The sequence below is a fragment of the Salvelinus alpinus genome, chromosome 5 (assembly GCF_045679555.1).
Source record: "Salvelinus alpinus chromosome 5, SLU_Salpinus.1, whole genome shotgun sequence".
Taxonomy (NCBI): domain Eukaryota; kingdom Metazoa; phylum Chordata; class Actinopteri; order Salmoniformes; family Salmonidae; genus Salvelinus; species Salvelinus alpinus.
Window position 1 is genome coordinate 15,262,238 of NC_092090.1, and position 15,993 is coordinate 15,278,230.

The 15,993-nt window shown below is 45.2% G+C and overlaps 1 protein-coding gene across 2 annotated transcripts in view; it reads left to right on the forward strand.

The window, feature by feature from the left end:
- Nucleotides 1-15,605, forward strand: part of LOC139575608 (A disintegrin and metalloproteinase with thrombospondin motifs 7) — a 126,994-nt gene extending 111,389 nt beyond the window's left edge. The window contains exons 18-23 of one of the 2 annotated variants that reach the window (XM_071400747.1): nt 640-853; nt 1,859-4,123; nt 4,627-4,779; nt 5,180-5,353; nt 7,905-8,051; nt 15,186-15,605. In XM_071400747.1, the coding sequence (XP_071256848.1) occupies nt 640-853; nt 1,859-4,123; nt 4,627-4,779; nt 5,180-5,353; nt 7,905-8,051; nt 15,186-15,356 (3,124 nt within the window). In that variant the 3' untranslated portion in view covers nt 15,357-15,605. The remainder of the gene's footprint in view (nt 1-639; nt 854-1,858; nt 4,124-4,626; nt 4,780-5,179; nt 5,354-7,904; nt 8,052-15,185) is intronic. The other variant, XM_071400748.1, reaches the window with a different exon arrangement.
- The last annotated feature ends 388 nt before the right edge of the window (nt 15,606-15,993 follow it).

The following is a 15,993-nucleotide window of genomic DNA, read 5'->3' on the forward strand; positions in this document are numbered from 1 at the left end:
GCACATACACACAAATCATACATGCGTTCATAAACACACCAGAAAGGCCTCCCGAGTGGCGCAGTGGTCTAAGGCACTGCATCGCAATGCTAGCTGTGCTGCTAGAGATTCTGGGTTTGAGTCCAGGCTCTGTCACAGCCGGACACGACCGGGAGACCCATGGGGCGGCGCACAATTGGCCCAGCGTCGTCCGGGCTAGGGGAGGGTTTGGCCAGCAGGGATGTCCTTATCCCATCGTGCACTAGCGACTCCTGTGGCAGGCCGGGCACAGTGCACGCTGACACGGTCGCCAGGTGTACGGTGTTTCCTCCGACACATTGCTGTGGCTGGCTACCGGGTTAAGTGGGCATTGTGTCAAGAAGCAGTGTGGCTTCGTTGGGTTGTGTTTCGGAAGATGCACGGCTCTCGACCTTCGCCTCTCCAGAGTCCTTACGGGAGTTGCAGCGATGAGACAAGACCGTAACTACCAATTGGATACCACGAAAATGGGGGGAAAGGGGTAAAAAATATATATAATAATAAACACACCAGAAAGAATACACCCTCTCAAACATGCACTAAGCATAAACACACACACACACACCAAACACACACACATTACACTTTCTGTCTGTCTTTCTTTGTGACCATTCCATTCAGATGGTGGGTGGGCGAGTGGCAGAAGTGCTCGGCCACGTGCGGTGAGAAGGGCTTGGCCAAGAGGACGGTGCTGTGCATCCAGGCCGTAGGTCTGGAGGAGAACAGAGCCCTGCAGCCCTCTGAATGTCACCACATGCCCAGGCCTGAGTCAGCGGCGCCTTGTAACGCTCATGTCCCCTGCCCCGCGGACTGGTCCACAGGCAACTGGTCAGAGGTGAGGAGGCCATTCAGGGGAATGTGATATGGCTCCAGCAGTGACTCACACAGAGAAGGGAGAGACTAAGGAAGGAAGGAACATCTGGTCTCGTCTTGTTTAATGTGGAAAATGCTGCATTTTCTGCACTGGGCATACAAGTTGAAACAGAGGCTAGTTTTACTCTGGTTCCACGACATTTGAGTGGAGTAGACATGGGAAAGATTTTGAGGAAGCAGCTAACACACAGTGTATAACCTAATTAAAATGTATACTCACTTAATTGTAAGTGAAAACTCTTATGAGCACCATGAAGGGTAGAGCAGGCGGACAGGTCCTGAAGGGTAGAGGAGGCGGACAGGTCCTGAAGGGTAGAGGAGGCGGACAGGTCCTGAAGGGTAGAGGAGGCGGACAGGTCCTGAAGGGTAGAGGAGGCGGACAGGTCCTGAAGGGTAGAAGAGGCGGACAGGTCCTGAAGGGTAGAGGAGGCGGACAGGTCCTGAAGGGTAGAGGAAGGAGGCGGACAGGTCCTGAAGGGTAGAGGAAGGAGGCGGACAGGTCCTGAAGGGTAGAGGAAGGAGGCGGACAGGTCCTGAAGGGTAGAGGAAGGAGGCGGACAGGTCCTGAAGGGTAGAGGAAGGAGGCGGACAGGTCCTGAAGGGTAGAGGAAGGAGGCGGACAGGTCCTGAAGGGTAGAGGAAGGAGGCGGACAGGTCCTGAAGGGTAGAGGAAGGAGGCGGACAGGTCCTGAAGGGTAGAGGAAGGAGGCGGACAGGTCCTGAAGGGTAGAGGAGGTGGACAGGTCCTGAAGGGTAGAGGAGGTGGACAGGTCCTGAAGGGTAGAGGAGGTGGACAGGTCCTGAAGAGTAGAGGAGGTGGACAGGTCCTGAAGATTAGGTGTGTACAGTACCATGTTGTTTATAAAGATGGCACTCTAACTGGTGTTTAGCGGTTGTAAATTTAAAGCTGTGTTATCGATCAGTTACCAGTCTGTCCTAATCTGACCCTCTTCTGCTTCTCCCATAGTGCTCGCTGACGTGTGGCGGTGGTGTGCGGAGCCGAAAGGTTGTCTGTTCCAGAAACACAGGGGTGGACTGTGACCCCCGAAAGAATCCCAGTTCCCTTACTCCATGCTACCTCCAGGACTGTCCTCAGATCATCGACGTCTTCGGTGGCAGCAATGACTGGTCTGGCAGTGGCTCGTCAAGCAAGGAAATCAATGAAATCAACTCCATCCCTGACTCCAACCCCCTGCCCAAACACAGTACGACTAGAGCTCAGCCAAGGGCCCCTAACAATCTGAATAACATCATCCCCCATCCGAATCACATTGACAAGACTACTGACAACTCAGCCAAAAACAATGTACCGGTGGACGATTTTTACTACGACTACAACTTCATCAAATTCCACGAGGACATTTCCTATGACTTTGGCTTGGGGAACAACGGTAAAGACTTGGTGGATGATCTTGGACTAGATCCACAACAGGAGCCTAAACCAAGCTCTAGTGCAGAAGAACATGTTTACAGAGAAACTACAACAGATCCTCCCACAGCTACCTCACCCATTTCTACCACTTTTAAGACGACTCCTTTCATTAGAGAAGTCGAGGAACCACAAGACCCTAACCTGGACAATGCAGACGTTGATGGAAGACCACAGATGGAGAAACCCAATGAAGTAGAGAGAGAGGAGGAGGATGTACTCCTTTCAGAGGACTATTTTCTACCTGTTTCCACCACACCCTCAGCACCAGTTTTAGGGACCAGGTTTTCACAAAGCTGGAAAGGAACAAACGGTAATTTTGGTTGGCCTCATTACCTCAGCTCAGCAGCCAGCCCGGTGTCCACTAGCATGGGGACCACTGAGAACACACATGTGCCCCAGAGTGAAGAAAATGATGATGAAAACACTGACATTTATGTCCATTTTGATGTGGAAGACGGCAATGTTGGTACAACCATCGAATGTACCACCACTGCCCCTGTCAGCCATGACTATGAAGATGGCACCGTAACCACAACAATGGTAGAAGAGGTGAAAGAAGTGGGTGTTTTGGACTACAATTCCCACCAGGAGACTGCAATTGGACTACAATCCCCTGGCTACCAAGATGAAACGGAGAGCCCGGTTCCACCCCTGGATCCACCTTCCCCAGGTCCTGTGTTTGAGTTTGAAACATACGAGGACAGCTTTTTCACCACAACCCTGTCCCAATGGGAGGCAACCACCTCTCTTCCATACGCGCCACCAGCCCCAGACTCCACTGAGGATTACAATGGCGTTTTCCCTGGTGAACCAGACTTTGATCAGCAGGACTTTGAAATTGAGCCCAATGCTGATAGCGAAGTCAATTTAGGGGTCACCGACAGTGACTTCACCGTGACCTCACGTCCTGTCTCTCAGGAGCCACATCTTCCACCCTCTCCTCCCCCACCTCTTTCCCATTCACTCTCAGGAAACCAGGAGAACATCAAACACAGCACATCAACAACTGGAAGTGACTCCTCTCCTCCTACTTATCTGGAAGGAGACCCTCAGTCTCCACCTCCGTCAATGTTAGCAGAGACAGAGCCAGCCACAGCCCAGTTAGAGACAGACATTTCAGCACAGTCCTCCACGACTGGGCCAACTCCATCTAAAGGGGCCAATGCGGGCCCTCCAGTCCCCTCCCCATACGGGTGGTCAGAGATTGACTACAATGAGATCCTCATCCCCCCCATGCTGAGATCCAGGGGCTTGGACCCTCCCCTCACATACCAGCCCCCAGTGGATGTCACCACAACCACTCCCCAGGATGGCACGAAACCCATGCCCCTCACCCAGTCTGAGCCAGCCGTGCCCCCCACCCAGTCCCCTGAGCCAGCCGTGCCCCCCACCCAGTCCCCTGAGCCAGCCGTGCCCCCCACCCAGTCCTCTGCGCCAGCCGTGCCCCCCACCCAGTCCCCTGAGCCAGCTGTGCCCCCCACCCAGTCCCCTGAGCCAGCTGTGCCCCCCACCCAGTCCTCTGAGCCAGCTGTGCCCCCCACCCAGTCCCCTGAGCCAGCTGTGCCTCCCACCCAGTCCTCTGAGCCAGCCATGCCCACTCTGCCAACCCATTCTCCCACTACACTCTGGTGGACACCAGAGCCAACCCCAGTGCCAAGCCAAGCTTCAACTCCAATCGCCACAGCTTCAACTCCAATCGCCACAGCTTCAACTCCAATCGCCACAGCTTCAACTCCAATCGCCACAGCTTCAACTCCAATCGCCACAGCTTCCTTCTGGAGAGCCGGCAACTGGAGCGCAGTGAGTTGCACCACTCTCTATGCATTCCACACATTCTCCCTGGTGGAAATGTAGTGTGTGGGAGGAACAAGGCCCAGCAGTGTGCCACTATTAATGTCCCCATCCCTTTATTATGCTGACATACTGTCACCCTGGTCTCAGGTTCCTACAGAAACAACCCAACTCTCCTATCATGATGAATGGCTGCTCTCTGACCTTTTCAGATTGCCAGCAGGGAAATATATCAGCCCAACAGGTCATGACACAGTGCATGCCACTTTCTGTCTGTGTTTTAACAGTGAAATCAAATATGACTTGCACTCTCTCAAAGTCAACCACATTCACTCTGTACAGAAAGACAGAACAGTCTCTCGTGTTCTACTGTGTTGGGTTTTTAAATGAGGAAGTATTTTGTCCTCCGTGACTAATCTCTATGTATCTGAATGGGCTGCAACTCTTACAATGTATTACAAGATATTGAATGGTGCCTGGTTCACTCCTCACTGCCTCCCCTTGTGTTGCAGTGTTCTACTAGCTGTGGTCTGGGGGCCATCTGGAGGCTGGTGGTCTGCAGCACGGGACTGGTGTCTGACTGTGACCTGACCAAGAGGCCTGTGCCGGCCCGGCGCTGCTACCTCCGACCCTGCTCCTCCTGGAGGATAGGGAACTGGACCAAGGTAAGGCCCCACACCAGGGAGTGGACGATAATGGAATGTTTTAGCGATAACTCAGGGATGGTTCGATAATGGAATGTTGTATCATGACTCATGTTTGGGACGATAATGAAATGTTGTGTCATGACTCAGGCATGGGCCGATAATGGAATGGTGTAGCGATAACTCTGGGAAGGGACGATAATGGAATGTTGTACCATGACTTAGGCATGGGACGATAATGGAATGTTGTAGCGATAACTCATGGATGGGGCGATAATGGAATGTTGTATCGCAATAACAATGATGGGACAATGGAATATTAATGCATTAATAATAAATCAGTCAGTATAGTATCAAGCAACTTTTTATCACGATAACAGGATTGTTTAAGCCCCGTCCCTCTCACCCTCTTTCGCCCCAGTGTTCCAAGAACTGTGGTGGTGGGGTGACCCTGCGTGAGATCCACTGCTTTGACACCAGGGACCAGAGGCCTTTGCGGCCCTTCCACTGTCAGACTGTGTCTACCCGGCCGGTGGCCCGCATGCCCTGCCTACCCCAGCCCTGCCTGGACTGGTACTCTTCTTCCTGGGGACAGGTTAGTTACATCCTTTCCTCCCATCTCCTTCTCTCCTTACCTCTCTCCTTACTACCCATAGTTATGCCTAACCTCTCACTGTCATAGTTGGGGTTATCTTCTGTGACAGTTCATTTGTAATAAGAAGTTATCATTACTGTGATAATTGATGTGTAATAAGGGGTTATCACTGATAGTCGATGTGTAATAAGGGGTTATATTCACTGTGATAGTTGAAGTGTAATAAGGGGTTATATTCACTGTGATAGTTGATGTGTAATAAGGGGTTATATTCACTGTGATAGTTGATGTGTAATAAGGGGTTATATTCACTGTGATAATTAATGTGTAATAAGGGGTTATCACTGATAGTCGATGTGTAATAAGGGGTTATATTCACTGTGATAATTGATGTGTAATAAGGGGTTATATTCACTGTGATAGTTGAAGTGTAATAAGGGGTTATATTCACTGTGATAGTTGATGTGTAATAAGGGGTTATATTCACTGTGATAGTTGATGTGTAATAAGGGGTTATCTTCACTGTGATAGTTGATGTGTAATAAGGGGTTATATTCACTGTGATAATTGATGTGTAATAAGGGGTTATCACTGATAGTCGATGTGTAATAAGGGGTTATATTCACTGTGATAGTTGAAGTGTAATAAGGGGTTATATTCACTGTGATAATTGATGTGTAATAAGGGGTTATCTTCACTGTGATAATTGATGTGTAATAAGGGGTTATCACTGATAGTCGATGTGTAATAAGGGGTTATATTCACTGTGATAATTAATGTGTAATAAGGGGTTATATTCACTGTGATAATTGATGTGTAATAAGGGGTTATATTCACTGTGATAGTCGATGTGTAATAAGGGGTTATCTTCACTGTGATAATTGATGTGTAATAAGGGGTTATATTCACTGTGATAATTGATGTGTAATAAGGGGTTATATTCACTGTGATAATTGTGTAATAAGGGGTTATATTCACTGTGATAATTGATGTGTAATAAGGGGTTATATTCACTGTGATAATTGCTGTGTAATAAGGGGTTATATTCACTGTGATAATTGTGTAATAAGGGGTTATATTCACTGTGATAATTGATGTGTAATAAGGGGTTATATTCACTGTGATAATTAATGTGTAATAAGGGGTTATCTTCACTGTGATAATTGATGTGTAATAAGGGGTTATATTCACTGTGATAATTGATGTGTAATAAGGGGTTATATTCACTGTGATAATTGTGTAATAAGGGGTTATATTCACTGTGATAATTGATGTGTAATAAGGGGTTATATTCACTGTGATAATTGATGTGTAATAAGGGGTTATATTCACTGTGATAATTGTGTAATAAGGGGTTATATTCACTGTGATAATTGATGTGTAATAAGGGGTTATATTCACTGTGATAATTGTGTAATAAGGGGTTATATTCACTGTGATAGTTGATGTGTAATAAGGGGTTATATTCACTGTGATAATTAATGTGTAATAAGGGGTTATATTCACTGTGATAATTAATGTGTAATAAGGGGTTATATTCACTGTGATAATTGATGTGTAATAAGGGGTTATATTCACTGTGATAATTAATGTGTAATAAGGGGTTATATTCACTGTGATAGTTGAAGTGTAATAAGGGGTTATATTCACTGTGATAATTAATGTGTAATAAGGGGTTATATTCACTGTGATAGTTGAAGTGTAATAAGGGGTTATATTCACTGTGATAATTAATGTGTAATAAGGGGTTATATTCACTGTGATAGTTGAAGTGTAATAAGGGGTTATATTCACTGTGATAATTAATGTGTAATAAGGGGTTATATTCACTGTGATAATTAATGTGTAATAAGGGGTTATATTCACTGTGATAATTAATGTGTAATAAGGGGTTATCACTGATAGTTGATGTGTAATAAGGGGTTATATTCACTGTGATAGTTGAAGTGTAATAAGGGGTTATATTCACTGTGATAATTAATGTGTAATAAGGGGTTATATTCACTGTGATAGTTGATGTGTAATAAGGGGTTATATTCACTGTGACAATTAATGTGTAATAAGGGGTTATATTCACTGTGATAATTAATGTGTAATAAGGGGTTATATTCACTGTGATAGTTGAAGTGTAATAAGGGGTTATATTCACTGTGATAGTTGAAGTGTAATAAGGGGTTATATTCACTGTGATAATTAATGTGTAATAAGGGGTTATATTCACTGTGATAGTTGATGTGTAATAAGGGGTTATATTCACTGTGATAGTTGAAGTGTAATAAGGGGTTATATTCACTGTGATAATTGATGTGTAATAAGGGGTTATATTCACTGTGATAATTGATGTGTAATAAGGGGTTATCCACATAGTTCCCCTCATGCAATGTTAAGTGCTTTGAGACTGTCTGAAAAGCAATACGCACAGTCATGGTTATCCTTAAGTGTGTGTGTGTGTGTGTGTGTGTGTGTGTGTGTGTGTGTGTGTGTGTGTGTGTGTGTGTGTGTGTGTGTGTGTGTGTGTGTGTGTGTGTGTGTGTGTGTGTGTGTGTCCCAGTGCTCTGAGGTGTGTGGGGGAGGGGAGCAGCAGCGTCTGGTTACCTGTCCAGAAGAGGATCGCTGTGATGAGGACCATCTGCCCAGCAACATCCAGGCCTGTAACAGCCAACCCTGTACCCAATGGGTCACTGGCTCCTGGGGACAGGTAAGAAACACATACTGTACACACACACACAAACACAGCCTACAGGTGTTGTGTGTATGTGAAGGATGTACCATTGTGCCTTCATTTACAGTAATGTTGCATTGTATTGTGTACCTACTCACATGCACCCACACAGAGAGAGAATCACAGCACCATACAACGTGATTGTTTACGCTCTGCAGTAGTAGATGTTCTGTCTTCGACTTTAATGTGTGAATCACAATACAGGATCAAAACAATTCAGGAGTGTAAACAAAGGAATAGGAACTCCTAGGTGGGAGAGTAGAGTAGAATGGAACTCCTAGATGGGAGAGTAGAATAGAATGGAACTCCTAGGTGGGAGAGTAGAATAGAACTCCTAGGTGGGAGAGTAGAATAGAATAGAACTCCTAGGTGGGAGAGTAGAATGGAACTCCTAGTTGGGAGAATAGAATGGAACTCCTAGGTCGGAGAGATATAATGGAACTCCTAGGTGGGAGAGTAGAATGGAACTCCTAGTTGGGAGAGTAGAATAGAATAGAACTCCTAGGTGGGAGAGTAGAATGGAACTCCTAGTTGGGAGAATAGAATGGAACTCCTAGGTGGGAGAGATATAATGGAACTCCTAGGTGGGAGAGTAGAATGGAACTCCTAGTTGGGAGAGTAGAATAGAACTCCTAGGTGGGAGAGTAGAATAGAATGGAACTCCTAGGTGGGAGAGATATAATGGAACTCCTAGGTGGGAGAATAGAATGGAACTCCTAGTTGGGAGAGTAGAATAGAACTCCTAGGTGGGAGAGTTGAATAGAATGGAACTCCTAGGTGGGAGAGTAGAATAGAACTCCTAGGTGGGAGAGTAGAATAGAATAGAACTCCTAGGTGGGAGAGTAAAATGGAACTCCTAGTTGGGAGAGATAGAATAGAACTCCTAGGTGGGAGAGATAGAATAGAACTCCTAGGTGGGAGAGTAGAATGGAACTCCTAGATGGGAGAGTAGAATGGAACTCCTAGTTGGGAGAGTAGAATAGAATAGAACTCCTAGGTGGGAGAGTAGAATGGAACTCCTAGATGGGAAATTCACAAACGCATGCAACTTGTAACTGAATGGAAATGGAGCTGATGCTCTGCTTTGAATAACACAGAAACCCATATTACCTTATGAGAACTCTACAAAGCCTTCTCTTCAGCAAAGAATAGAATGACTGTGGTTTTGTTAAAACCCGCAATACAACGCTATTTCTGAGTCTGAACTTGGAAACTACAAAAATGATTATTGACTTCAAGCTGCAGAAGATGAGCACCGCAACATGTTTCAGACCTCATGCTGTTCAGCCAGCAATTACATGACTCATCCAGAGCCCACACCTCCCTCCATCACTCCTCCCATCCTCCCTCAGAAGTTGCAGCCAAACCAGTCTTTGATAGCAGCAAGTACTGCTTTAATCCCAAACCACGTCAAAATTGCAAGACACCCTTTACTAGGAGGGAGAGAGGAAGTGAAAAAAAATGCACACACACCAAGTCCTCCACTACGCATTTGTATTGCCTCCCTCAAACTAGTGTCTGACCTAGCTTAACACGAGCACACACACAGAGCCAGGCTCCCTATGGATTTGTGTGTTTGTGTGTGCCAGGCACGTGCCCACCTCGGGGGCTTGATGAGGAATGACTTTCACCATGATTAGAATGTGGGGGAGATGGAGCCATCAGGCCTGCTGCTGTGTAGCTGATGTGCTTTGATTTGCTCAGTGGTAATGGCCTTAAGAGGAGGGAGAGCCAGGCTGAGCCAGGCTGCTGTGGTACACTATAGGAAGCAAGAAAGCTATTGACGAGGGTAGCCGAGGTTTGTGGCAGACGCTGTGCATCTAATCTAATTACTGTGGTCAAGAACACTCTATAAATGGACTGATGTCGTAGTTACTGCACATTACCGACCGGATCAATCACCGCCTGTTGTCAATCAATGTTCTTGGTGAACTGTGATTAAAACTGTGTTTGCCTGTTCTTCTGTGGAAAACACCTCATCTTGTTACTGCCATAGGATTGGTTCATTATTGAACCTTTTGGAGGATTGCACTCCATTTCTTTATCTGTTAAGGGGGACACACAACACCAGTACAGTATTGCAGCAGGTAGTCACATATAGGGCTGTAGCGGTGATTGTCAAGCAAATAACTGTCGGTCTCACGGTAATTGACCGTTAATTAACATTAACATATTTAGCATCTTCTAGCTTCCACACACAGCCTACAAGCCACTAATGCAGACCTTTGGAACATCTACATTTTAAAAAGTCTAATAAATCCATGTAATATAGCCTACACCTTTTCAATAAATCCATTATCTATTACAGGCAGGTCTAAAGAAACATGGTAGGAAGAAGAACAGAATAGCATACTCTGAGTTGTCCTTATGTTAGGTCCTGATCCAGCTATGTCATATGGCTGTGGGCTACACTAGTTCATTTAGCAGACAAGATTTGGTTAGAATGGCATTATTTTATATTACTTTATAGTATGAAGAATACAGTCGTGGCCAAAAGTTTTGAGAATGACACAAATATTAATTTTCACAAAGTCTGCTGCTTCAGTGTCTTTAGATATTTTGGTCAGATGTTACTATGGAATACTGAATTATAATTACAATAATTTCATAAGTGTCAAAGGCTTTTATTGACAATTACATGAAGTTGATGCAAAGAGTCAATATTGGCAGTTTGACCCTTCTTTTTCAAGACCTCTGCAATCCGCTCTGGCATGCAGTCAATTAACTTCTGGGTCACATCCTGACTGATGGCAGCCCATTCTTGCATAATCAATGCTTGGAGTTTGTCAGAATTTGTGGGTTTTTGTTTGTCTACCCGCCTCTTGAGGATTGACCACAAGTTATCAATGGGATTAAGGTCTGGGGAGTTTCCTGGCCATGGACCCAAAATATCAATGTTTTGTTCCTCGAGCCACTTAGTTATCACTTTTGCCTTATGGCAAGGTGCTCCATCATGCTGGAAAAGGCATTGTTCGTGGATGGTTGGGAGAAGTTGCTCTTGGAGGATGTGTTGGTACCATTCTTTATTCATGGCTGTGTTAGGCAAAATTGTGAGTGAGCCCACTCCCTTGGCTGAGAAGCAACCCCACACATGAATGATCTCAGGATGCTTTACTGTTGGCATGACACAGGACTGATGGTAGCGCTCACCTTGTCTTCTCCGGACAAGCTTTTTTCCGGATGCCCCAAACAATCGGGAAAGGGGATTCATCAGAGAAAATTACTTTACCCCAGTCCTCAGCTGTCCAATCCCTGTACCTTTTGCAGAATATCAGTCTGTCCGTGATGTTTTTCCTGGAGAGAAGTGGCTTCTTTGCTGCCCTTCTTGACACCAGGCCATCCTCCAAAAGTCTTCGCCTCACTGTGCGTGCAGATGCACTCTGTACTGGTGGTGCCTCGATCCCGCAGCTGAATCAACTTTAGGAGACGGTCCTGGCGCTTGTTGGACTTTCTTGGGCGCCCTGAAGCCTTCTTCACAACAATTCAACCGCTTTCCTTGAAGTTCTTGATGATCCGATAAATGGTTGATTTAGGTGCAATCTTATCCTTGCCTGTGAAGCCCTTTTTGTACAAAGCAATGATGACGGCACGTGCTTCCTTCCAGGTAACCATGGTTGACAGAGGAAGAACAATGATTCCAAGCACCACCCTCCTTTTGAAGCTTCCAGTCTGTTATTCAAACTCAGTAAGCATGACAGAGTGATCTCCAGCCTTGTCCTCGTCAACACTCACACCTGTGTTAACGAGAGAATCACTGACATGATGTCAGCTGGTCCTTTTGTGGCAGGGCTGAAATGCAGTGGAAATGTTTTTGGGGATTCAGTTCATTTGCATGGCAAAGAGGGACTTTGCAATTAATTGCAATTCATCTGATCACTCTTCATAACATTCTGGCGTATATGCAAATTGCCATCATACAAACTGAGGCAGCAGACTTTTTTTTGGTAATATTTTCTCAATAATTTGAGGGATTGTGCATATGCAGCTATTCTGTGTTGAGCGGTTAACAAAGACACAGGTACTCCTATATGCTTAATTTAAAGTTATTAATGTAACTCTGTTCTACAAACGTTGGGCTATATGTTTTGATTTTTTTATACATTGTAAGGCTGCATGATGCGACTCTAAAATTATTTGTAAAAAAATCGCATTAAAAAGCATGAGCTCTGCTTTGTTTTTTGTGCATGCTGTACACACTTCATCAGTCTCTCATTCACAATTTGACAAGCACTTGATAATGTCTCGAATTTCCCAGCGTCATCCCCTTTATGTGGCCGTAATGCCCTCTAAAGCAAATCCTTGCCTTTTGCGGCCAGTGGCTGTTGTGCCCTTGAGCTGAATTTAATAATTTAAATTCCCTTCTCCCTACGTGCTCCGAAGCACCTCTCACTCACATAACGGTGCAGTCGTCCTGTCCCCTTTGCAGAAAAGCATCCCCAAAGAATGATGTTTCCACCTCCATGCTTCACGGTTGGGATGGTGTTCTTGGGGTTGTACTCATCCTTCTTCTTCCTCCAAACACGGCGAGTGGAGTTTAGACCAAAAAGCTATATTTTTGTCTCATCAGACCACATGACCTTCTCCCATTCCTCCTCTGGATCATCCAGATGGTCATTGGCAAACTTCAGACGGGCCTGGACATGCGCTGGCTTGAGCAGGGGAACCTTGCGTGCGCTGCAGGATTTTAATCCATGACGGCGTAGTGTGTTACTAATGGTTTTCTTTGAGACTGTGGTCCCAGCTCTCTTCAGGTCATTGACCAGGTCCTGCCGTGTAGTTCTGGGCTGATCCCTCACCTTCCTCATGATCATTGATGCCCCACGAAGTGAGATCTTGCATGGAGCCCCAGACCGAGGGTGATTGACGATCATCTTGAACTTCTTCCATTTTCTAATAATTGCGCCAACAGTTGTTGCCTTTTCACCAAGCTGCTTGCCTATTGTCCTGGAGCCCATCCCAGCCTTGTGCAGGTCTACAATTTTATCCCTGATGTCCTTACACAGCTCTCTGGTTTTGGCCATTGTGGAGAGGTTGGAGTCTGTTTGATTGAGTGTGTGGACAGGTGTCTTTTATACAGGTAACGAGTTCAAACAGGTGCAGTTAATACAGGTAATGAGCGGAGAACAGGAGGGCTTCTTAAAGAAAAACTAACAGGTCTGTGAGAGCCGGAATTCTTACTGGTTGGTAGGTGATCAAATACTTATGTCATGCAATAAAATGCAAATTAATTACTTAAAAATCATACAATGTGATTTTCTGGATTTTTGTTTTAGATTCCGTCTCTCACAGTTGAAGTGTACCTATGATAAAACTTACAGACCTCTACATGCTTTGTAAGTAGGAAAACCTGCAAAATCGGCAGTGTATCAAATACTTGTTCTCCCCACTGTAGCTCTCTGTCACGTGATCAGGTCTTTCTCACAGGCTACAAGTGAAAACAGACACATCAGGGACGCAACTGCGCACGTAGATATTGGATAAACTGTCCACATTTAATTTTCGTCAGCCAACAAGATCAGTAGGCCTAACGAACATCAAAAGCACTAGCCTATGTCAATCTACTATCCCCCATTAGTACAAAAGTTGACGTATTCTGTGCGAGAAATAAATATACCAAACATAGTCTGAGACAGTTGTGGGATGCGATAGATCCCAAATGAATACAACCACTAACATCCAAAACGCTACAGAACGTTTATCTTCACATGTTCATAAACTATTAGACTATTTCTTCACATTACAAGCACAGCCATGTGCACACAGCAATAGGTTATAAGCGTGAATGTTCCATTAACAGGAAACACCATTAACAAAAGTGACCGCAAAAGTGATTATGCATGTAATGCTTTTATAAAAAAATTGTATTTTTATGGTGAAAATTATTTTCTCCAAACTTGAAGCGCCCGCATTGCGTATGTATGCTAGTTAGGCTCTACACCCATTATGAAGGGGATTTAATGTGCTTAATTTTAAGAAGTTATTTGGACACTTTAGTTGTGATACAAACCTTATCAAAACATATAGGCCTATGGGCTAGGCTACATGAGGTGTGGCACTATGATATGAAAAGTCGCAACAACAAAAGGGCATCATTCACAAGTAATTATAATATAAATTACAAGTGATTGGCTAATGTTGTCACCCATCAGACTATTTTTGATTTAATCTTCTCTTTACATATGCTAAATAATGTATGTGTGACATTTTGTTTTGAGTTAGAATTAACCATTATCATGCACCTGTCTGGAAACAGGGTCAGCGGGAAAAATACATGTCATCTATGCACTTAAATAGCGAATGGAAGATGCTTTTCCCGTGGTTCATTTTCATGCTAGCCAGGTAGGCTATACTCCTGTTGTAAAGAGAAGCAATGTGCTTAATATTAGGACAGTTGAGAAATACATTTAGTAGGCCTAGCCTTTAGAAAGCTGATGGGATCCTGCTTTTTTTTAATAGAGGCCATCACTCTGTTTTCTCACAGAATTGCATAGCCTATAGAAATGTTGAGCAATATTAGCTCATGGGCTCTCATGAAGTGTTTGATTAGATTTTCGATTACATTTGCATTGATGTCAGAGTGATTAGAGGGACAATAGAGTGCTGAGTACCAGGCAGTTAGCAAGTTTAATAGGCTACTAATGACCAGCATCAGAGCAGACTAAACGGTCAAGTGGAATTTGACTGCCTTCATGACTCGTGACCGCTGGTGTGGCGATGACACGGTCAACAGCCCTAGCCACATGAAGCTATTCTGCATGTTACTTGTCCTGTCTTGAAGATGTGGTGTTTCTTTAAGTCTGCCTGTCTCTACAGTATATTACAGAAGCAGTGATCTAATGTGTTAGTGTTTAGTTTCTGTTCAATGTCTTTGTGTGTGTGTGTGTGTGTGTGTGTGTGTGTGTGTGTGTGTGTGTGTGTGTGTGTGTGTGTGTGTGTGTGTGTGTGTGTGTGTGTGTGTGTGTGTGTGTGTGTGTGTGTGTGTGTGTGTGTGTGTGTGTGCATGAGGTTGCATGCCTGTGTGCTTATGACTTAACGTGATGCAGCCAACAGCTTGTCTATCACTGTGTCCAAACAGCCCTCGGTATATCAGTTTTTGTGTCCCATCCCCAGTGCTCTGCATCCTGTGGTGGCGGCGTGCAGCGGAGGCTGGTGAAATGTGTGAACACCAAGACGGAGCCTGGGGAGGAGGAGGAGCATGCCCAGTGTGACTCTGAGCCCTGGCCAGAAAACAGCCAGAAGTGTAACCTGAATGAGTGTGACAGCGGTCCCGCTGGTGAGTAAACCACACAACAGCTTTCTGTCTTAAATAATGTATATGATAATATACACCATTTAGCAGACGCTTTCATCCAAAGCGACGTATTGTCATGCGTACATCCATTTGACATGTCATGGGTGTCCGTATGGGTGGACTTGGGAATGGAACCCACAGTCCTGACGTATTAAGCACCGTGCTCCACCAACTCGGTTTTCATTTCCCAGGAAATGCTACACTTCCTCTGGTTGTAGCTGAATGGATGGGTTAGCTGGATAGACAGGCACGTTGTCAGTCACGCCGGAAGGCAATCAGTCAGAGAGACAGACAGACAGACAGACAGACAGACAGACTGACTGACTGACTGACTGACTGGCAGGCAGGCAGGCAGGCAGGCAGGCAGGCAGGCAGGCAGGCAGACAGACAGACAGACAGACAGACAGACAGACAGACAGACAGACAGACAGACAGACAGACAGACAGACAGACAGACAGACAGACAGACAGACAGACAGACAGACAGACAGACAGACAGACAGACAGACAGACTCCATTACCAAAGATGTCGGTACAGTAAGTCAATAAATCATGAGAAGAACATCACCACTCTCCTTTCAGGACCAAGTCTTGTAGATTTGTGTAACACAAAGAACTAGTTTTGCA